Source organism: Miniopterus natalensis, chromosome 17, assembly GCF_054644295.1.
Source record: "Miniopterus natalensis isolate mMinNat1 chromosome 17, mMinNat1.hap1, whole genome shotgun sequence".
In the NCBI taxonomy this organism is placed as follows: domain Eukaryota; kingdom Metazoa; phylum Chordata; class Mammalia; order Chiroptera; family Miniopteridae; genus Miniopterus; species Miniopterus natalensis.
In genome coordinates, this window is record NC_142097.1 from 42,888,779 (window position 1) to 42,912,958 (window position 24,180).

At 46.8% G+C, this 24,180-nt stretch overlaps 1 protein-coding gene across 1 annotated transcript; it reads right to left on the reverse strand.

The window, feature by feature from the left end:
* Positions 1 to 1,733: 1,733 nt before the first annotated feature.
* On the reverse strand, positions 1,734 to 23,953 carry SRP68 (signal recognition particle 68). The gene is made up of 16 exons (XM_016212442.2): positions 23,797 to 23,953; positions 22,249 to 22,315; positions 20,239 to 20,352; positions 18,334 to 18,529; positions 18,135 to 18,217; positions 17,751 to 17,860; positions 17,331 to 17,413; positions 16,251 to 16,391; positions 10,264 to 10,362; positions 8,453 to 8,517; positions 7,070 to 7,226; positions 6,201 to 6,295; positions 5,143 to 5,272; positions 3,469 to 3,544; positions 3,012 to 3,064; positions 1,734 to 2,562 (listed from the first exon to the last, which is right to left on the reverse strand). Exons 1-16 carry the CDS (start codon positions 23,951 to 23,953, stop codon positions 2,335 to 2,337), a joined length of 1,854 nt encoding a protein of 617 aa, XP_016067928.2. The 3' UTR covers positions 1,734 to 2,334.
* Between the last annotated feature and the right edge of the window lie 227 nt (positions 23,954 to 24,180).

Sequence of the window (24,180 nt, forward strand, 5' to 3'; positions counted from 1 at the left end):
AAAATCATTAACACAGCAGCCCATATGATATCTTAAAAAGACAAACAGAACTGAGCTTTCCTCCTACTCTCGGTCTGGGGAGAGAGAAGACCCTCACAGGATCCAACCTGCTGGCCGTCCAGCCTATCCTGGGCGGGGGACTCGAGCCCGAACAGCAGGAAAGACCCCTGGAAACAAAGCGCTGTCCACATCCACTCCTTACACCTGCACACCTCACTGTGTCACCTGCTCCCTGGGAAGGAAGAACCATGTGAGCTCTGCTGTTTCACTCCTGAATCCATTGGCCCAGGGCCTGACTTGGAACCTGTTCTCAGAGGTGAAAGCAGCTTCCTGGGCCTGAGGACAGGATGGGATCCTGCTTTTGGCACTCTGTCCCCCACCACAACCCCTGTTTAATGTCCAGGGACCCAATGTGAAGGGATGTGCGAGCCGACAGGAGACCTCGGCCCTGCCAGCCCTGTCCTCTTATGTAAACATGTACTTGTAACACCAAACATGTCCTGTCCCAGCCTCACTGGCTGACCACAGCCACACTAGTCAGGGCAGCCAGCAGGGATGCCAGGAGGAGGGAAATTTCTAGTGTGGTCATGAGAAAGAAAAAGCTTAGGAGAGTAGTGATGAGAATAACTGATGCCTGCACTCTAAACCGGAGGTGCTGGAAGGGCCATGAGCAAGACAAAGGGACATCTTCCCAGATGACTGGAGCTTCTCCAGCCCTGGTCCAACCCCCACAGTGCCACAGACGCCGGCACAGGTAGGCGGGAGGACTGCCAGCATAGTGGGGCCTTGCACTGGGTTCCTGGCACTGAAGGACAATCCTGGCTGTGGCTTTGGCCAAGGTCAGCTCGAGGTGGCGAGGGAGATGGGACCTGGACCGCAGCCCTGGTGCTGTTGAGTGCACTGGGGAGCTGGAGGAGGGCAAGGGAGGGGTGAAATCCCCAACCTCCCTCAGACCCTTAGGCCCCGAGACTTCGGACCAAAACCCAAGACAACCTAAGATCTGCTATATTTTGAGAGAGGGAGGGTAACCCTACATTGTGTGGCCGAGACCATGAAACTTCCCAATTAAAAAAAAAAATCAGCTCTTTGACCCAACGCAAACCCCGGGGGAGGAGAGATCACGCCTGTGAGCATCGCGAGAGTCCTTGACAACATTCCATTCTGACTGTCCCATTCGTCTTCCCACCGCACTCCTCTGGCTTCTGGTGCTCTCGCTGCAATGCACTGGGAGGCAAGCCCCACGTGCCCACAGTGGGCTTCCATCTCGTACGCTCTGACCTTGAACCGTTCAACCTCCTCCTCAAGCTGCTCGTCGGCACCATGTCTGAACCACACTGACGCCAACATTTCCCGTGGGGGGTTTTCCTTCCTATGGGATGTTTCCATTTCCAAAGGGATTCAGGTTTCAGGTGCATCTCATGCGTAAATCACTTTATTCCTTGCTTTCTCACATTGCTTTTGTGACTTATTAGTGATGCTATAATAGAAATAAAAGAGTGACTAAAGAAATGAGGTAATGAAAGAAACTGATTAAAATACAATAGCAACTAAAAGTTATTCTGGGAACTCTGTAGAACAGTGCCTCCCTCCAACACTCTCATCTGGCGTCAAACCCACCCTGCCAGGAAGTCAGGATACACCTGCTGTGACAGGCGACAGGATGTGCAACATGTCCCCCAAGGAGAGCCCTGGGACTGGATGTGCGGGAGGGCATGTAAAAAATGGGCAGAGTCTCCAATGTCTTTGCCTTTTAATATAAGATTTGTTCTCATCATTTCTGAGAGTAACACATTTCTTCTAAAAATAGAGCTCTTTGCTTGTTCTGAAACTTCTTAACTTTCACTCGGAGGCGAAGGGGATAAGGCTGACTGTCATTCTGGGGTGACACTGCCAATGCATCCTAGTCATGGACAAACTTCGAGGGATTCTGGATACTCACAGCGAGGAGTTCGTTTCCAATCCACGGTACCGAAGAAATGGGATAAAACATCCCAAACCCCTCGCCGTGCCTGGTGTGAACCTCCTCCCTGAACACATTACTGAGCAAGGATATCAGTCACAGCTCACATGGGACCAGATGGCAGTGGCCCTCCCCCAGGAGCAGGGGACAGAGGGACCTGCACACACACACCAGATGACAATAGGGCTCCCACCCTTCCAGCACATGGTTAGGGATGTAAGTGCACAAACACACAAGACATGGACACAGGGCTGAGGACATCGCACCCGCCCCGGGCCAACTCGGACCTGGATTTAATATCACAGAACTTGCTGGGGTTTTCGCACAATACAGACTGAGCCAGAACCTCCCCCCTGCCCCCAGGAAGAGCCTGGTTAGCTCCTGAATCCAAAGATTCCCTTGATGTAGCCAGTGAGGCCGCTCTTGGTCTTCTGCTCTAGCTTGTCCTCCAGGGGTGGGAAAGCCACGTGGTTGAGGGCCAGGTCGAAGAACAAAGGCTTGCAGGGGATGGGCTGGAATCCAGGGGGGAAGTGCACGAGGCTGGCCTGCTTGGTGACAAGGGAGGGGTCCAGGCAGAATGTCTCAAACCGTTCAACCAGAGGCTAGAAATCGAGTCACAGGGAGGGAACAGGGTTAACCACAGACCAGCGAGCGGTAGGGCCTCACTCCATGTGGAGCGCCCAGTTCAGGGCCAGTATGTGCGACCTATCCCCCCAAATCTCCCGTGAGAGAGTGCTACCATGAACCATTTTATAGCTGAGGTTGAGAAAGGGGTAGGCTGGGATTAGGGTACATACAGGCCTGCCAGATGCCCAAGTAGGAGCTCCCAGCCAGGGGTGCTACTCTGCACAGCAAGTCCCAAACCTTATTTGGGACCATCCAGATGACACATGATGAGCCTTATACAGGCAGCTTCCAGGTTTTTGAGTAAAAGAAGGGAGGGAGTAGGATATGTCCTTAAGATTGAGGGTCCTTTCTACCAAGGAGCAACCGTTCCTAATGAGTTGGGAATCCTACATTTTACTCCTTGGAAGCCCCAGCCCAGACTTACCTTACTGTCCTTGACTTGGGAGGCAGTCTCTGTTTGGTGGGAGTCACTTGCATCTGAAAGTGTCACAGGGATTCAGTAAGGACAAGGGCTTAGGAAACTAGATCACAAGTGACATCTATCACACATGTAGGCTCTAATCCCAAGAGCAGAAGAGGTCAACCCATGGGAGAGTCAGCCCTCTCCCCGCTGGGCCCAAGCTCTGCTGAGAAGCCATGCAGAGCAGACGGTAAAGCCCAGACCGGTGCCGGCTAGGGAGATACGACTAGGGAGAAGGGACGGTATAATAGTTTCCCTGAATTCTTCCACACAATTTGATGCCTTAATGCGGCAGAAGTAATGGTGGGAAAATAAGAATCATACAGATTAAGCAAAGCAACCTCATTCAATCTTCAAAGATCAGTGTGGGGCGGGAGAGGAGGATCGGCAGGGAAGGGGCTGTGGGGAACGGCAGGCTCACCCAGGATGGCCGCCGCCTGCAGAGAGCACTTCTCCGACCTCACTTGCGTGATGAGCTCTTGCACATCGGGCAGGTCCTGCAAGGATTCAGAAACCACACACTCGTGAGCTGGGGCAGCCAGAGGCACAAACCAACCTGAGTCAGGGGACTCCACTGTATTTTCATGGGATTATTTGACTTTTAAACACTTCTATTAAAAACACACCAGCCTGTTGCAAATGGGAAAAGCTAAGCCATGGATTAAGTAATAATGCCTGGAAATAATGCGACTAATGATAGTATTAACAAATAACTGTATCATACCCTAAATGCATTCTGTGCCAGGCATGTCCTGAGTGGTTTACTCAAATGCTAATTCCACCTTCATGAGGATCCTGAAGAAGGTTGTGCCCATTTTATAGGTAAGACTGAAGCACAGAGAGGCCAAATAATGTGCCTGGTTGCATTCCCAGGGGCTGCAAAGCTGGGCCGTCACCCCAGGGTGTCTGGCTCGAGTACGAGGCCATTTTCTTGTCTCCATCTCTTGCTTGACAATATTCAAGAGTGATCTGATGAGGTCTGGGTCCTGCTGAATCCCTCAGGCCTCTATGCCGAACATTAGGGAGGATGGGTGTTTGTAAAACATCTCCCTTCTCAGGAGCCATCGCACTGGTTTGCCTGCACATCCCGATGACACCCACTGTGACGCTGCTGCCACACTGGGCACCCCTCCCTCTGCCCACACCATCAGTCCTTCCTAGCTGCCTGCCTTTGCTGCAGGACCTCTTCCTGCGTTTGTGTTCACAGACGGGCTCCAGCACGCAGGTCTGTGGCTGTGACAAAACCACAAGTTCTCTGAAGGCAGAAACCAAGTTTCTACCCCCACCCCTGCCTGGTGCTGCTCTGAACAAACAGCCTGAGTCTACGTTAACATAGTGCTATTATTTTAAACCTCAGCTCATTCTTCTAAACAGTCTCTACTCATAAAACATACATGGGCTCCTTGGACCAGCGCTGCTTGAAGAATCTGCATCACCGCAGCCGCCCGAGAGCTTGCAGAGCCAGCTATCCCTCCACAAGTCAAGTAACCACATCACCCGCACTCATATTAGCGCACGATGACAGCACCCAATCGCCCCCAGATCTTGCTAAAATGCACATTTCCACTCAGAGGCCTGGGTGGGCCTGGGAGTCAGCATTCCCAGCAAACACCCAGGCTGCTTGCTGGCCCGGGCAGCCTATGGGGAACAGCTTCAGCACTGGTCCTCATTTGGCTACACATGAGAACCACTGAGGGGCTTTAAAAACCCCAGTGCTCATCCCAGACCCCACCCCAGTTAGAACCAGAATCTCTGGGTACGACCAAGATACCCATTTTTTTCCCCCCAAAGGCAGCAAATCAAGATAAACCTGGTGTGTGGGGACAGGAGATGGATGTGAATCCATTTTTAAAAAATCTTCCCAGGCAATTTCAACGTGTAGGGGGCTTAAGAACAGCACTTCAGGAGTATCACCCAGAGGAATGGCTCTCCTCAGAACCTGAGTCCCCCTCAGACCCAAACGCTGCCGTGAGCACACAACCTGCAGCTGCTTCCAGGCACTCAGGGACACGCCCTAGGCCACGCTGACCAGGGGACCAGCCTGAGGAGTGGCAGCCCCCACAGCCTCCCTGGGCCACTTCTCCCAGCCACTCACCTTGAGGCTGTCCCTGAAGGCCCCGGACCCTGCGCTCACTTCATTTGCGTATTTCAGGACTCGGTCATATAGGACAAGGGCTTCACTCCACTTCTTCACCAACACGTAGGACTGAGCAATAAAAAAGCACCTGGGGGGCAGGAAAAAAGCCAGAATTCTAGAGCAACAGTTCCCCAAGTGCAAGGCTTCCTTGGAAGTTTAGACTAAATTTAAAAAATTTTACTTGATTTTAGAGAGTTGTCGCCCCACTTATTCACGCACTCAGTGGCTGATTCTTGTATGTGCCCTGACGGATTGAACCCGAAACCTTGGAGTATTGGGATGACACACTAATCAACTGCGCTACTCAGCCAGGGCTAACTTTTAGATTTGGAAACAGGTTTCTTAACCTCAGGGTCACGGCTTGGGACTATTCTCAATGCGCAGGTCTGCTGGGCTAAGCTGCTCTCTTCCCCACAATCGGAGGTGACAGTGAAGGTCCAAAATAAATGCCACCCAGCACCACCCATACATCAGTCAATCGTTCATCTCTGCTCATCTTTCAAAAACCAAATCCCAAACCCTCCTAATGGAAACCAGTCCACTGGGATCAGCAAAGTCGGAGGGCTGCCAGCCTAACAGGATGGAAGGGTCCCCAGGGGCCAGAAGAAGGGCAATGTGGCCAAGATGGGCACCCTGGGGAGTCAGAGTGCTGGGGTGTGAAGGCCAAAATAATAAGGGCTCCAGTTGGCCACTCCGTCCAGACCCCCTCTTGCTCCACAGCCCACATCCCAGTAAAAACATGAGTCGTTTAAAAACCGAGAAGCCAGCTTTCTCTAGCTTCTGCTCTGGTTCAGCCCTGGCTCTGCTGTGGACCCTTCCAGCACTGTTCCTTTTCCACGGGGAGGAAGCAGAGAGGAGGGAGAAGACACTTAACGGGTGTGCTGTCCGGCTCCAGCCTACCCAGGAGCAAAGGAGGGGCACTGGGAACTGCAGCCCCAACCTGAGACTTCCCTCAAACACCCCGGGCCGCTCCCTGACCGTGGGCAAGGTAACCAGAGCCGCGCCCGCCCGCGCACCTGTAGGCCTTGTACACCAGGGCCCGGAGGCCCGTCTCCTTCTGGAAGGCGCTGTCCTCCTCCAGGCCGGGGAGCTGGAGCAGTTCTGCCAGGTTCTGCGCAAGACGCAAAAAGGGAGCCCACGAGGGGCGGCTCAGACCGGGTAAGAACAACGAGGTGAGAGCACAGCCCGGGCTTGAGATGGAAGGGGAGTCACACCTGTCACCTCCGCCACCTGTGACGCTGAGAGCCTACTTGTCCTTTCTGCTCAGCCCACACCTTACCCCTTCCAGAGACTTCTTAGAGCAGTGTAGCCAGAGGGGACAGCTCAGGCTCTGCACTTGCATTTCAGGCTCTACCCTTCCATTTATTTCAAGCTTGCCTGCTCGTCTGGCATCTACATGGATGCCTGTGTGTGAATGTGTCCCACAGTCTTGCTCACAGGACACTGTGACCTTGGTCTCAGGATGCGCCACAGCATGTGGGTGAGGCCCACACGCAGACAAAGTGCTCTGTGAAACCTGTGGGCTCATTAGTCTCTGCACATCAACACATTAAGTATAAGGGTCACAGCCCTGGCCAGGTGGCTCCAGTTGGTTGGAGCATTGTCCCATGCACCAAAAGGTGGCAGGTTCAAACCCCAGTTGGAGCGCATGTGGGAAGTAGCCGATCAATGTTTCTCATATCAATGTTTCTCCCCCCAATCCAAATCAATTTAAAAAAAGAATAAAATAAACAGATAATATTGGGGTCACAGACTACTGAAATGGTACAAGGACAAGACACTAACAGCTGCTGGTTGTCACCACCCTTTCACTACGAAAAGCAAAGTCACTTGGTGCCCAACTCATGCACAGGCCAAGCGCCTGCTTGCCAGGCCTCAGGGGCACCTGCAGAATGATGTCGTAGAGCCGGATCAGGTCCTGGGGCCGGGCAGAGCGCTTGCTGTCATCCTCAGGCTGCGGCTGCAGCAGGGCCTTCTGCAGACCTTTAGCCATGTTCTTGTTGCGCTTGATCGCTGTCGACAGCTTGATGTAAGTCAGGTAGCTGGAATGTAGCACATGTCAGCTCAGGTTATGCTCAGGAAGCTGACATTCTGAGAAGAGCACAGGACCACAAGTTGAGACTGACCTAGGGGAAGCGTGGGGGTGAGGGCATGTCACATGGCAGAGCCATTTAGCCTGGTCTTCAAGCTCATGGGGCCCTCAGTTCTGGCTGTTCAGCGGCAAATATGTAGGAGACCAGTATGAGACTTTGGATGTAGCCTGAATTATAACCTGTTTCTTTTTTTAAGAAGTGCAGAGCTACTAATCCCAGAGGTAGTCCTTAAGATGATCCATGGATAGCAAGCTTGTTCCTTGAACAAGGACTAGTTCACGGCCTGGCCCACACTCACACTACAAGGATGACATGCTCACATGACAGCTGCCCCTCTCAAATTTTAATTTCTCAGACACATGGAGAACCGAATCTGACGAAAAATGGACTTTTCCCAACTGATTTTATTTCTCCCCAAAAAGTTCCAAAAATTGTAGCTCTTCCTTCCTCCTTTCTTCTGTGAAACAAATGATCCACTTTTTAAAAAAATTAAACTTGACAAGATGATGCAGAAATGTACACAAAAAGGCAAAGGGACAGAAGCAGTCAGATATGCCTGAGGAAAAAGCTGGTGGGGGAAACTTGCTCTACCAGATCCGAGACTGCTTATAAATTACAGTAAAGCAGGTTCAGCGTAAGTGCAGACATCCATCAGCGGAGGAGAGGAGCCCACAGGAGCATGCTGGGAAAAATGAATGGAGGTGCGCCTCACAGGGCCAGCTCTGCAGGTTGGCATGGAGGCCAGAGCCGTGGATAAACTGTATGAACAATCCAGCACTTCACGGGGAAAGTGAAGCAGATCCTTACCCCTCAAACATAAACTTCAGATGGAATTAAACTTGAGTTTGAACTTAAACGTGAGAGGGACAGTGTCAAACACTCAGAAGAGGGGAGGGTGACCAGAGCGGCTAGGCCTGGAGAAGCAGGAGTCAAGCGGGTGCTTCAGAGCCGCTGGATCTATTCCAGTTCTTACGCTGCGTACAACTTTAAATTGTGTAGAGCTCAGGACCCCAAATGCGGTGCACATGCTCTTACAGGTAAAACGTGTAGATACATTACTATCACTTATTATATATTAAATTATATAGTAAAACATACACGAAGCTTATATATACTCCTTTGTTCCAATGATGTACTATATAATACTTAAAAAGTAAAAAAATCACAGCCCTTACCTGTGTAGGTACTGAAGATTAGAGACCTTCCCCAACTCCCCGTCTAGGGTGAAATCCCTCTGTTTCTGCAGAAGCAAAAAGGTAAACAACTGATCTTATCCTCGGCTCTGACCTCCTCATTCGGTGGTGCAGGCCCCACAGTGCCCCGGAAGGGGTCCCCAAACACCAGAGATCTATCGGACATGTTCTACAACAGGGTCCCACAGTTGCCACTGGCATCTGAAAACTGGACTTGAGGAAGGTAAGGGAATTCAGAGTAATGGCCGGTAAGTCTGCTTCCTGTGTGCAGCTCCCTGTAGCCAGGTCCACAGCACTAGCTGCAGACATTCCGCAGTCCATGGCTCCCCTTAGGGTGTGGCCTTCAACCCCAGTTGGACCCTCTGTGCCATCAGTTCCTGCCTTTTGTGGTTGGTTGAGTGATAACCCCTGAACATGTCCAATCTCAACTCTGGAACCTGTGAAGAGGTTCTCTTACGTGGCAAAGAGCCCTTGAAGATGTGATAGTTAAGGATCTTTGCTTGGCTTAGAATATCCAATGCAGTCACAGGCTCCTTATAAGTAGGAGGCAGGAGTCAGTGAGATAGTGACTGAGGCCAAGGTCAGAAAAGAGAGAAGCTATGCCGCTGGCTTTGAAGATGGAGGAAGGGACCATGAGCCAAGGAATGCAGGTGGCTTCTAGAAGCAGAAAATGCATTCTCTGGAATACCAGAAATGAATTCTCCCCTAGTGTCCCTCGAGCTTCCAGGAATGCAGCCCTGAGAACCCATTTAGACTCCAATCTCCAGAACTGTTAAGAAAATAAAGTTGTGTTGTCTGCAGCCACTAAGTGTGCAGTGCTGTTACAGCAGCGCCAGGGCACGGATACACCTTGGTATCACCCTATCCACCCTGCTCTGCGGGGTATCGGCATCCCTCAACTGCTTGGAATTCAAAGTGAATGATGGAGGCTGGCGCTCTGCCTACCTGTTCAGTGGATGAAGGGAAGTGTAACGTACAAAAACATCTTAAAGGGAAAGGGAGACAGGTGACTGTAGCCTAACCAATATTTATTAGACATTTTATACCCAATGTACCGTGGCAGATACTGGAGAAAATGTATCATTGCTTTTAACATGCTTATAATCTTGAGGGGAAGAACTCAAAATAAAACAATACAAAAAATGTTAAAAGGCAATTCTTGATTAACTATCAAACAAAACCTTTGGCTGTAGGTACGAAATATGTGGAAAATGGAGAGATCTCTGTGGCCTAGGATGGTTAGGGCAGGCTTCTGAGACAGTGAGCTATGACCTGGACCCTACGAAACAGGTGCAGCCTGCCTGGGAGAAGAGGTAAGCCGGGAGTGAGAAAGGAAAGGAGAGTGTAAGGAGACAAGGTGGGAGAGGCGTGTGAAGGACGGTGAGCACACCAGCGCGAGGCAGAAACGACAAAGGGAGAGTACGCAGGGGTTTTGGTAACAGGGAAGAAAGACGCAAAAACGGCTGTAAGGTTTCCCAGATGACAATGAGCCACAGCGATTTTATTAGAAAAAGGGAGCCCTGGAGAAGTCTACCTGGAGAGATGAATTTGAGACCAGAAGCTTAACAGGTAATACAGGAAACCACTAGGAGAAACAGGACAGAAAGAGAATTCCTCAACTTGATAGAGCCCAGAGGCTTTCGTTGCTTGTTAGCCAAGCACCACACCCCAAAACAACAGTGGCTAAGAGCCACTGCACTCAGCCCACCAGGGCCCCACCTGGGAATGAGCCACGAAGAACAAGGAGGACCTCCACCCAGAGCAAGAGGCAGTGGCTCAGCTGCTGGTCCTACCTGATCCGGCTTGAGCTCCTCCCGAACAGCCTGGATGGCGTCCCGACACTCGCTGAGCATGGATTCGAACAGACGCTCCTTGGTTTCCTCACTCTCAGCCTAAACAAAGGCAGAACGAGTGAAGGTTTCCCCTTGAGGAAGCCACAATATTCAGATGGGAGGGGGGTGTAACAGCGCTGATTCCAAGTACACACCAGCAAAAAGTGTCCCAAGTCAGAGAGCATTTCAATTGTTACTATTCCACACCATATAAGACTTTTCTTACAGTCCTGTTCATTATTCATATGGAAACGGGAATTTTATATATAAGTAAAGTGAATGTACTGAAAAAGTGTCTGCATAACATCTGAAACTATGTGCCAGGCAACAGATGCTTTGAATTGTTTCCTATTCCAGAACTTTCTACTACTTTCCTCCAACATTCCACCTGTGCTCAGGACCTGCCCCTGGCATCCTGAAGGGGCCTTACAGACGAGATTTGGGCACTGCTACTTCACACTGAAGCACGCCAGAGGTTTCTTTTCCCTTCTCCCTCCAGAACAAACTGTCTTAAACTCCACTGTGTGCCAGCAGAATTATCCCTACAAATGTAAGCCAACAGACTTGCTGACACTGGGTTTCTTTTAGGTCCAAGCAAGTGGGTAACACTACTAATCAATAACCAATCAGAAATACATCTCTCTTCCATATCATACGAGTTCTCTTCATCACCGAAAGTCTGCACCCAGATATTCCACATGGCTCTGCTGAGAACATTTTTAGGGCAGACAGGCTGACAAGTACTCAAAGACAGTCTTTGCACAAGCACAGGGCGTCACCCCTCTGCTGGCCAGCTGGGAAAAGGGAAAGGTGATTCATTAACTGAATGAATACCTGCCATACCACATTACTGTTCTAAAGAATCCGACTGAGCAGGTAGGAACGGACGAGAGGCAGAGAGGAGGTGAACTTGTGTTACTGGTAGACCCACTGTGACATGAAAACATCCATTCCATTATCATGTTTGACTTTCCACAGAAACTAACATCCAATCCTATCTCTTGACATTCAATTGACCTCTCAGAAAGTGCGAAAGAAAACCCAGGACTGCCCACGCCTTTAGGGGGTAGTTGGCAGGGGTTTAAAGAAAGATCTTTTCTTCTCTTAAGAACTCTTATGTTTGTCCTAGTTTTCAGTATGAAAAAAAAGCCCTTGTGAATTACCCAACATAAATCAAACACACTTTTCTATTTATAAGCCACGCGATTCCCCGGTTGTTCCCTAACTCAGGAACAAATCAGGACATGGTCACTCTATGAGTCTATAAAGGCCAACTCGGCCACCATCAACTCACTGAAACCTAGAGCCACGCTGTCCGTGAAACTGTCCACAATGACCACATGCGCTGTCAATATGACAGGTGTTAGCTCCATTTGATCACTGAGCACTGTTAAGTTTTCATGAATTTAAACTTAGACATTTGTGTTCAAGTGGCTGCTGTACTGGACAGTGCAGCTCTGGAGAAACACACTTTCCACAAATACAAACCACTGTTAAGCACTTCAGTTACAAGATTCTGTATAATCTTTTAATCAAACTTGCTGGCCAGTTTTCAAAGTAAAAAGCCTGTGGAACAGGGCAGACATATAATAGTTTAATTGGAGTAAGATTTGAGAATAGACTTGGCACCAACCACACTCAGAACAGAGCCGCATCCTCAGAAGGCAGGGTGAACTCCTGCTCCAGTCTGATACCTGCAATCCAGCAATTACGCCAACACCCTTTTAAAGATGGGCGAGGTTCGAGGTTGGGGCAATGGGTGTGTAAGTAAGAAAAGGGTAAACTTTATTTTACCAGCTACACAGGATCTGTCTCCTTTCCTGCAGGGAGGGTCAAATAAGAAAATGAAAATACTGCTAAACCTCTTCACTGCCATGTGTCCCCTTCACTCCCTTTGATGAGGACCCCTCTGCATCGAGGTGCTGAGCAAAGCTAAACTCTCACTGTGTCCACAACACTCTAGTTCCATGGGGAATTCTACAGGAGACTGAAACCACAATGAAGGAAAAGCCTATCTGAGGGAGGACATCCGTCAGTTATGCACAGTGACTCAGAGACCACTAATCTCTGGGCTAGGCAAATGTCTCCAACATTTTGCTATTTACACTTTTATTCTATAAACCTATGGTGGAGGCTAAGATAATCCTGAAAGGACAAAGGAACAAGAAATAGCTCTCTACACATCTAGCGGGATTCCTCAAAATCCACACGCAGACCCCACAGGTCTGCCGCTGAACCAGCAAAAGGTGCTCCAAACACACTCCCTGCATAAGAGCCGTGGCCCCCTGGTCCTTTTCCCCAGGTGTACCTAAGACACAGAGGAACCTCAGGCCCAGAAGGGATGTGTCACTCATTAGTCCTAATGCAGATATTCCAGATCAATTTTATAAAACTTCAAACATCCCAGGATGCAGCCTGAGGCCACCTCTCCTGGCTCACTGATACAGAGGAAAACTGGCTACTGTATGTCCTGAACTAGAGACGCCCCCTGCACCAAAGACAGACTTCCCAGGCTGTTTTCACTTGTCTACAAATGTTGCTGGAAGGAGGTGCTATGACTAAGAGATGAACGAGGCAAGTCTGACCACACCCACAGAAGCACCAAGGATGGGCACCAAGCTTCACCTGGCCCACGGAGGTCTAGAAACACGATGGGTATCTGGAAAACGGTGATACATACCTCACTTAAGAACAGATTTTTTTTAAAAACAGAAGGATAAATGGTCTCCTTTCCACTCAAACATTAACATATTAACCACAACTTGGTAAGAATCATCCAATCTTCAGATATTTTAAACCCTGCCCTCCCCTCCCCATAGAGCTGCCTCACAATGCAACCACAGTGACAATTCGGGGGACCAAGTATAAATAAAGCAAAATAGAAATAAATTATAAAGTAAGACAATACTAAAGACATGAAGATTTAAAGCCTGGCTGAAGAGACTCAGGATTTTGCAATTGGATTTTGGCAGCTGATTCACTCTCAGCTCCAGTCTTTTCAGTCCAATGTTTTAGCTCCCTGAATTATTTCTTCCTTCCATGCTTTTCAGTAAACTACTGTTTCAGTATTTAAAGTCATAAAAACCTCAACAAGCAAGCAGTAAACTGGGACTACCACCAAATTCTTGCATCCCAGCTCCTAGAGGGTGGCAAATACCCGTATCAGGTCGGTTAGGAGACACCGAAATGAAGAGCCCTTCTCTCTAAGACACAGCTCTTGGTTTCCAGGGCAGAAAACTCGGCACAATGAGAACTGGCAAGGAGGGTAAGGTCCACGTTCGAGCAGCTGGATCGTATGACAGTGGCACCAAGGGGCAACTGGTTCTTCTTGGGGTTAATCTCAAATGGCTAAAGGGTATTTTCCATATTTAAAAACCTACGAGTCATTCAATTCAATAGACTGTTAATCAACTAGATTTGACACCTAAGGATTTAATTAACTTTGACACTGTACTTAATTATTTTATTTATCAGCTGGATTTGGTATATGTGTGATAGAGGACATGTGGCACTAAACTGTTTTTAACATTAAAACCCTACCAGGATTCCCTGGGACTAATACACATTTTGTTTAATCTACTCTTTTATATCTACCACATTATTTAAAGATCTCTGACACTCAGAAGTGACCCTAACATACTGTAACATTGTTAAAAACCAGAGATAATTGCCCTGGCTGGTTTGGTTCAGCGGTTAGAGTGTCAGCTCATGGACTGAGGGTCCCAGGTTTGATTCTGGCCAAGGGCACGTCCCTGGGTTGCAGGCTCGATCCCCAGCCCTGGTCAGGGCATGTGCGGGAGGCAACCCACCCATGTGTCTCTCTCACATCACTGTCTCTCTTGCTCTCACTCTCTCCCTTCCACTGTCTCTGAAAAGCAACGGAAAAAATATCCTCGGGTGAGGATTGGGGGAAAACCCCGAGATAACTGTATCCACCACCACTAGGAAGTCAACCAGGCACTTAACAGGAGGCAGCACGACCTACCCCACAAGCAGCGAAACAATACAGACTATGAACATTTCTTTATTCCTCACCCAAGGAGGGAGGATACTTTCCCCACTGCTTTCAGGGAGACACCGATGTGAGAGACACACATCAAGTGGCTGTCTCCTGCAGGCTCCCCGACGGGTGGGAATCAAACCTGCAGCCCAGGTAGGTGTCCTTGAACGGGAATCCGACCTGCGCCCCTCCAGTGCATGGGCCAATGCACTAACCACTGCACACACCGGTCAGGGCTTACACAGACTCTATTTAATAACATAAACATGCAGCTGAAAACTAGGGGGACACAGAACGAGCAGTAGTTGTGTTTAGATATAAAATTTTAATAAAGACAGGATACAAAATTGGAACTCAGTATAACTCCAACAAGTAAAAAACACACAACATTTCGTGAATACAAGAAAGACTAAAAGGCAATACCCTGGTTTCCTTTGTAGTACAATGCACTATTGACCAAAGTAAACGGAAAGTGAGTTTATGTTTTCTAACCTTTAAGCGGAATAACTTTTAAGACTTAATAAATGTTAGCTTTTCTTGTCCTTTATCTGATACATGTCTGTGGCCATCCTACGGTGCTCCCACTGAATCTACCCTGTGGGCCCCCCCATTCTAGCCAGAATTCCTGCCTCGTTGTCACTGATGGCAGTTCTTCCAGCATGTATGACGTTAAAACAAAGTAACTACCCTGATCACATAATCTAAATGACTGTTGCAACCAGAGCCCCAGTCCAGAAGATACTGCCGCACTCTAGTGCAATGAAATGCTCTCACTATTTCCCAATCTCTTAGTTTAAGGGGGCGGAAAGCTTCCTGGCATTGTTCTAGTCCTGTCCTTTAAGCAAATAAAGGTGAAATGAGAAGGGCGACATGCGACACAGAGGCACAGGTAGTTCCACTGCTGAAAGCTGTCCTCAAACCAAAGCAGCTATTTCGGAACAAGTCACTGAAAAGTTTGGAGGCTTAAAACAACTCATCAGCACAACTAACAAAGTACCCCGTATGCAAATTACTCAGGCCAACAGTTTACCATGGAGTCTCAGGAGAGAAACACCACTGGTCCTCGGTGAGGTTGTGGACATGCTAAACAGCCTGGCTTTTTTAAAAGACGCTCTGCCTCCCATGGAGGAGGAGCTCTACGAGTGCCTTAATCACTGAGTACTTTGTACAAACCAAAAGCACCAGGATCTTATCTTTTGAAACTCACTTGGTTGTTCACACCCACAAACAGGCAACAATTATGTCAGTAAGCAGCTCTGCATGAATATTATATATCTACTGCACATCAAACAAGATATTCTGGCTTAGCTAGGCTCTCCTTAAAAGGCCCAGGAACAAGAGGCTGCCCCTTTAGGGCTAGAAGGATAGGACAAGAGGTCAGAGAGACTAGAGAGACATTACAGTGAAGCTGCTGCACCACCTGCTGGGCCAAAAGTTACCCCTTACCTTAAGCCAACTTCTTACTGCTCCCACTGTTATGTTGATGACTATCGCTGTCAATTTCTTTGCCCTTTAAACATAACATCTTCTCTATCAACTCAGCTTTTAAAAAAATTTTATTCAAGAGGCTGCATCTTGAGGCTGTTAACAAATTCCCAGCAGCATTAAGATAAATTTTTGTTTTGTGAAAATGAATACTGACAAAATACTTTTTTCTTTTTTTTAAAAATATATCTTTATTGATTTCAGAGAGAGGAAAGGAGAGAGAGAGTTAGAAACATCAATGATGAGAGTCATTGATCGGCTGCCTCCTGCATGCCCCTGACTGGGGATAGAGCCCGCAACCTGGGCAGGTGCCCTGACCGGGAATCGAACCCTGATCACCTGGATCCTAGGTTGATGCTCAACTGCTGAGCCACACCCGGCCAGGCCAAAATACTACTTCTTAAACACATACTCACACCTCTTCAGACAGACACAGAAGAGCGAATAGGCACTTCCTCCTCACCTGAGCAATGGCTGCCTCGTTATCAGCCAATCCCAATAGAAAGATCCTCACTTTGTCGATCTTGACCGGGACTGTCCTCCCTCTCCATTCCACTTCACTCATGGTAGCTGCCTGCTTGGCTCGAGTCTGAGTGATCAATGCCTGGAAAGCAGTTTCAGAGTTAAAGCTTTCACTGACGGATATGAGTGACCAAGGTGAAATAAACAGAAATTAGTATTTCTCTCCTTCTAAAACCAACATATTATACCTTATAGAGTATATACAAATTTATTTAAATTCCTCCTTGGTATAATGTATCTTGGCTTACAGAATCTCAAATTTTAAAAGGACAAAACAGAAAGTTAGAAAGGCCATCACCAAGTTCTGGTAAGGGTGGGAGAAGAAAGCATCTCTGTATATACCACAGGCAGAAACGTAAATTAGTAGAAACTTGAAGTATTTGTCAGTATGTATCAAAAGCTTCCAAAACATTCAATTCCATTTTAGGAACTTATCCTAAGGAAATAACTAAGAATGTGTACAAAAACTGGGAACACAGATATTTACGGTAATCCTGTTTAGCACTTAGTAACAGTGAAGCGGTGAAATAAAACACACTTCAGAGGCGTACCACACGGCCAACAAAAGACGACGTGGAAACGTGTTTATTGAAGGGGAAAAACCACATGTGACGTTATATTTTAAAAGAATGTTACTAAACTGTATACTGAGATCCCATTTTTAAAAAACATGTCTTTATCCCTACACACACAGAAGTCTGCAAGATTTTCTTCACAGTATTCGAAGTGGCTTCCTCTGGGTGGTAACCTATATGATTCTATTTCCCCCCATCTTTTGTATTTCCCACTTTTTCTATGAGCCTATATTGCTTAGAAAATAAATGAAACATCATGAAAATGTTAAATGAAAAAATATTAAATGAAATATTAAAAATATTAAATGAAAAAACTTTACTAAAAACATACAGACACAAATATGCACCTATTAATAGTAATTACATTGGGTGATGGGATTATGGACTCCTTTTTCTGGACTTTTTTAAAAAAAAGATTTTTCACAAGAATGTACATACTAGATTACCTCCAATTTCTCAGCCAGAAGACCCTCGGTGCCCCCAGACCTCAGTCTCATCTGCATGAGTTCACTGATAGCTGACTGGTCCCCTGAGAAGGAGAGAGAGTAGAAAATGCTCAAGGGTCTGGTCTGGTCTGTTCTCTCCAAAACCACTAGGGTCACCTCCCACGTGAAGGAGGTTCACCCCCGACGTGAAGGAACTCCCCTTCCACAAGCAGGTACAGTGACTCCCAGTCCTTGTATGAAGCTCATGGGGCGCAGAAGATGGAAGGGCAGAAACGAAAGCAAAGGCACTGCCTTCTGCGATTTGAGCAGAGCTGACTCTGACAGTTCTACTTTTTCATCAACCAAAAGCCACGTCGAAAATGGATGAGAGGCATAAAGTCCAGGCTCTCTGAGATGGACCGCCGGCCACCCTGTGCTCACCAATGTTATATGCACAGTAGCGGATGTTGGGTGAGATCTCCTCCACACGCTGGTTGTACAGCACGGCCTGCTCTTCCGTGAAAGCGCTGGCAAGCTTCTCGTAGATAGTTCTGCAAGGAAAAAAACACCAGCCTTCACAGCAGCCTTATTTTAAGAAAACAAACTCACAAGGAACATGGTGGCTAAAAACAAAACATGGCACTTTGAGGCCCTTCTACCAACTACCGGAACTGGTGCGGTCTGAGGATGAAAGAGAACAGCCAACACTTGCAAAGGGAAGAGAACAAGACACTGTACTGACTTTCACAGAAACGACCACCAGCTGGAAGGAACGTGACTGTCTAGAACCAAAACTGGCCACAGCCTTTGGATCGGAGAACTTACTTGCATTTGTTAAAAGCCTCAATGGCAGCTTTCCATTCCTGATGCTCAAACCGCAGCATTCCTGAGAGGTAGGCTGTGTAAGCCTGGAGGGCGATGGGGGAGAAAAAGAAACCTAAGAAACTGTTCTGTTTCACTGTATTATTTTAAAGTCACATCTCTAATCTCCACAGTAAAACAAGGCCGAGGTTAGGACACTAACCTGAGCCTCTAACTTGGTCTGGGCGTCCACCCGGTTGCTCTCACACAAGCGCTCCAATTCCTCTGCATGCTTCACGGCTTTGCGCAGGCGAGATAACAAGTGGAACCGTTTTCGGGGTTCAGTGTTAGCTTCCTGTTTGAGCTGCATGGCATAGCTCCAGGCTCTTTCAGCATCCATCAGAACCAGAAGCAAATATCTACACCAGAGACAAGAGCAAGTGAGCTGAAGAGTAAAGGCCAGGAGCATCAGACTCAGGCATTCTCCAAGGCACAACCTACAGCCTCTCAACTTCTCTCTACGTGCTCCCTGGCCCACCTCCTGACTACTCTTCCCATAGCATCAGCCAGGACCCCAAACCAGCATCTCTGATCCCGCCTCAGGCGCCACCTCAGGTTTCTAACCAACCTTCACGTATATCTCATTGAAAAGCCTGCTCCCACCTCAACGGCAAACCTAGACTGACTTCTCCCAAATTTTAGTAAATAGAGGCCTCACCTTTGATCCACACCTCCTTCATCCCAACCCAGTTAGAAACCAAGGCCTTAGGAAGCAGTACATTGAGGTGGTTAAGAAAAAGCCTCTAGAGTCTGGGCTGGAATCTCAGTGCCATCACTCACTAGCTGGGTGACTCTGAGCAAAGTACTAAGCCTTCTGTGCCTGACTCTCCCTGCAGTACACATGTAAAACACTTAGACCAGAGCCTGGCACTTGCTAAATGCTGAATAAATTAGCTACTTTATTATTACTGCAGTGAATCTTTGTTTAAACTACTGCCTGATTCATCTTCCTTAAACATCAGCTTAATCTTCTCTCTTCAAATAAAGGTTCTCGCTATTGAAGAGACCCTTCCAAGCTCAACCACATCAGATCTACTCAATACAACCTGCCCATCCCATCAGTATCTGTGCTCTAGTTTTCTGACTGTCTCCACACACCACGCTCCCAGCCTCCTCACTGCCTGAGCAGAAGCTAACTGTCCAGAGCAGGACAGTTCCTGAGCACCTGACACAGAACGTTCTTTCCTCTCACAAATCCTTCATGGTCCAACCTCCTCCAGGCAGACTTCCTGGCTCCCTGTTAAGAATCCCCAAGCTAATCTCTCCCTTCCAAGACTTCAGAATTCTTAAGAGTCAATGACACACAGTACAGTAGTTTTGCTGTCTTTCAGTGTTTCCTGTTTTGTACTTGACCAACATCTCTGAACAAGATCACAGTCAATGAGGTTCAAGAACTATGCCTCCTAAACTCTTCTACATCCAATACGGGGTCTAGCTCAGTTCTGGCCACATATTAGACCAGGGGACAGCAAACTTTTTTTGTAAAGGGCCTAATAGTAAATATTTTAGACTATGTAAGCGATATGGTCTCTGTCACAATTATTCTGTTATTGTAGCACAAAGCACCTGTAAACAATACTAGACAAATGGTGTGGCTATGTTCCAATAAAATAGTATTTACAAAACAGGTGGCAGAAGGACCAATTTGGCCCACAGGTCGAAGTCTGAGGAACTGACCTAGATCTTCAATACATGTTGCCTGACAGACTACTTCATCAGCAAACATGAAGCACAGGTGCGTTCAGCTCTGAAACACAGGACTCTTCTGTAAAATTTACACATGGCCCAATGTCACCTAAGATATACTGACTGAAGTAAGCACTCAGACACTGAAATCTGCTGGTTAGATTTTAATCACTGACTTTAACATTTACCACTCCACCACAGTTCTTGAACCTCTATGAGCCTCAGTTTCCTAACATAGCAATAGTACAAATGCCCACTCCACAGAGCTGCTAAAAAATCACGAGACAATTTAAAGAGTCTGGCACAATATCTGGCACACTGTAATTGTTCAATAAATGCATTAGCAAAAAGTACTCAGCACCTAGCACTAAGCAGTCACTACCTGTTATCAGTCAGAAGATCTTCAGTTACTTTTTTCCCCGTGAATTTGTGTCTGTTCCCCATCTTGAAGTTGAGTGTTTTCCGGAGACGTCTTTGTCTCCGGGAACAGTAGCCCCTGTAAGAAACCACAAACAACAATCCTTCAGCCAGGCTGAGAGTACTTTCAATGGTCAGCTCTACAATAAGGTAAGATCAAGGGTTTAACATGTTCTACTTATGGTGACTACAGACACCACATATCATCTTGCAAACAATCACTGAACTAAACCATGCAGGGCAGTTGGACTGGCATCACAAAAAACACTAAGACACAAAGGACACAGTACCCATTCCCAAAGAACCCATACTCTAGTTGCGGAGGATCATGCAGATAAAATGGCAACCAAGAAAACAAAGCATGTGTCAAATTGAATCTAAAGGACAATATTAACCATTCTCTTCTTGTTAACACTTTCACTGGAAAGTCATGGGTTTTGAAAGAATGAGCAGGAACCTCTTATGCCAAGCCTCCCTCTGCTCATGTAGCTCTTTATTCTTACTTTTATTATAGTATAGAGCATTATAATTAAATTCTTACATGTCTGCTTCACTAATATAAACTCCTTTAGTGCAAAGATGATTTTATTTTCAAATTTCTTAGCACAGTGCCTAACATATAGATGCTTGGTAAAAGTATTTTGACTAAACTAGTGTAAAAATACATATAAAATTTTACCAACCCTTAATCAAATAATATAGCATATAATTTAAAATACAGAATAATATTTTAATGATACTTTAGCATCTTAGTCCTAAAGCTACCAGGGTATAGCTTATTAAAAAGAAAAATAAGTATGTCTTAATCTATAAACTAGATCTCTTCCCTCCATTCATAACTTTTGCTTTAATTATCACTTACCCTTTTACATAAAATCAAATGGAACACTCACACATTATGGGGAGAAATATAAATTGGTAAGAATTTTCTGGCAATATGGATACATTTATCATGATCCTTAAAAATGTCCATACTCCCTAAACCAAGTCTACTTCTGTACTATTCTATACTCAAGAAATAATCAGAAATACAAAGAGGTTTGAACAGAGATCCATGGGAACAAAAGTTTTAAACCCACAAAACTGACTGTCATATACATAACCAACTCTGGGAAAAAGGTAAATAAATTATGGTGTGCATATATACTGGGTATTAGTAAGAACCATGTGTGGCCTGGCTGGGCATGGCTCAGCAGTTGAGCGACGGCCTAGGATCCAGGAGATCACGGTTCGATTCCCGGTCAGGGCGCATGCTGGGTTGCAAGCTCGATCCCCATTTGGGGGCATGCAGGAGGCAGCCAATCAATGACTCTCTCATCATTGATGTTTCTCTCTCTCTCTCCCCCTCTTCCTTCCTCTCTCTGAAATCAATAAAGATATATTAAAAAAAAAAAAAGAAGAGTCATGTGTGTAGAACATTTTTATAGGCAGGGAGAAATACATACAATATAATATTTAGCAAAAACGTGGGATACAAAGTTGTAGCACATACAATATGAGCAAATTTATGAAAAAGTGCATAGAAAAAGACTAGAAAACCAAAAATACTATTTGGTAGGCACACATATACAAATGTATTTATGTATTTAAAGACATTAAAATAACTGGAAGGTACATATTGATGTCAACGTTATATTATGTATATTTTACCACCAAAAATCCAATTAAAATGCAATAATGAATAAAATAACTAGAAAACCAGAAATGATCACCATTAGCTGCTTATTAATTTCAGCAGAAGCTTCCAACGTATCTGCAACACTGTGAGGCAAAATGGATAAAAGGCTGGCTCCTTGTGTTCATTATAAAACTTTAAATTTGAAAATTAAGTATCTTTTGAGGACTCAATGTAAGTTCAGAGTTAGACTTTCTAGGTATACTTTCTGATATCACAGAGTAAATAGGACATTAACAAAGGCAAACTAAGTCTGAAAATTCCACAGTGGCTTGCACATATCTTGCACATGATACTAACCTGTACCTCTGAAAATCTCCATGCCGTAAGCCATGCTGCTGCTGCGATTCCTTAATAATCTGAAGAACTAGAGCCAAGATTAAGGAAAGCTTACAATGGCAAGAACCCAAATAAATCAAAACATGTCCCTGTTAGTCTATATTTGTATCAAACCACAGCACATTAAACATTTCTGAAATACTTAGCACATTCACTAGTGACACCTCTTGTAATCATTTTCAATAGCTGTCTTGTGAGAGGACAGGACTAAACACATAGAAAAGCTGACTGCCTTAACTATTACTACTTTCAAACTTAAAAAGGAGGCCATAACTAGCTATTATTACCGAAACCCAAGAGCTTAAATAAAGCTGCTGGACTCTAAACGCTGACGGTAACTGGGGAGGTTCCCACACATTTACACCTGGACCCAGTAATGTACTCATTCAAGCAGATTCCAGCTATAAATGACGTGTATTACTCCTCTATTTGCATAACTCCTACTTCTGCCAAATCTAACTTTCCTTAACAGCTGTGATGCTGCATGAGCCTACAGTGAGCACATGCCAACCAAACTAGGCCACCGTTTGCATTAAAATATTGAAGTTTTCCTTTTAAAAGAAAAAGCCTTGACCAAACTCTCCTTTTAAGAATCTTAAAATATTTTAAGACGTACCTAACTTTAGAAAGTCCAATCACCTTTTAGCTACATTTAAAAGACAACTTTAGTTTTCTTTTAAAGTTTCCTCAATACTTCTCTACGGCTGTATTTTAAAATACTGAAAACAAAAAGGACCATTTCAATACGGAGATATAAGGTCCGTCGTAACACCAAAGCATCCTAACACCTACTTGGAAATACACCACCAGTTCAAGTAAAACTCCAACCCCTTGAAAAGTTATTTCGGAAACTCAGCTACATTTTCTCCACTTGTCATTTCATTTCAAAAACCCACGAACGAGTGTCATCTGCCCTCGGTGGTGATTACACGCTGATGTAAACTAGAAATCAACTTCTCCAGCTCGTCTGGACAACTCTCAACACGATAGAACGCCTACAGATCTACGAAGACAGCGACACACAAGTGATGCTGAAAAGCTGCGATGATCTGCATTCAAAAGGGGCAACAAGCTTTTCCTCCGAGCAACTTCTGCCTTCACTTGCAGAACATCCAGCTGTGATTTTTACCACCCATTCCCCGACGGCTGTCAGACAAAAGTATTACGCCAAAACGTCAAGACCGACCGACTGCAGTTTCCTCTCCCCGGTTTAGCAGCTGAAGGTGCCCTGGCCAGAGCGTCAACCCCACCACCAGCCCACCAACTGGGCCAACTGCGGACAAAGTGCAGAAATCTGCCCGACATCCCGGGGCCGCCTGAAAGAAAAGGGCAGTCCCCAGCCTGGAGGGAGAAAGAGATGCGAGGAAAGACCGCTCGAAATACAGACCCAGGAACTCGGAGTGACAAACAGCAAGGGCTAGAGAAGCGACAAGCCCGGGCCTCTCCCGCCCCCGGCCCGCCAGATCGACACGTAGTCATCCCAAGTTAGGCCCCATTACTCCAGGATACTCTCCAAACTCAGGCTGTCCCCGAATTCTTTGTTTCCTTTCGATCCGGCCGAAGGTCGTTCGTTTTCCTTATTCTCCTCTCCTCCGGCACCGCGTCCGCCGCCGCTGCCGCCGCCGCTGCCGCCGCCGCCTCCGGGAACCTGTTTCTCAGCAGCCATCTTGCCCCAGAGCCGCAGAGCAGGACGGGATAGAGGAGGCGTGGCGACGGCGCGGGAGAGAGCGGGGCCTGCCGGCGGGCTGACGGGATAGCGGCGGACTCCGCCGCCCTCGGCCCTGCCCGCAGGCGGCGGCCACTTGTTGCAAAGCGCCCGAGCCTGGGGCGGGGATTCCCAGACCTGAGTTGCGGGGGAGGGGCTGAGGGCTTGCGGGCGCTGGCGGGCATCAC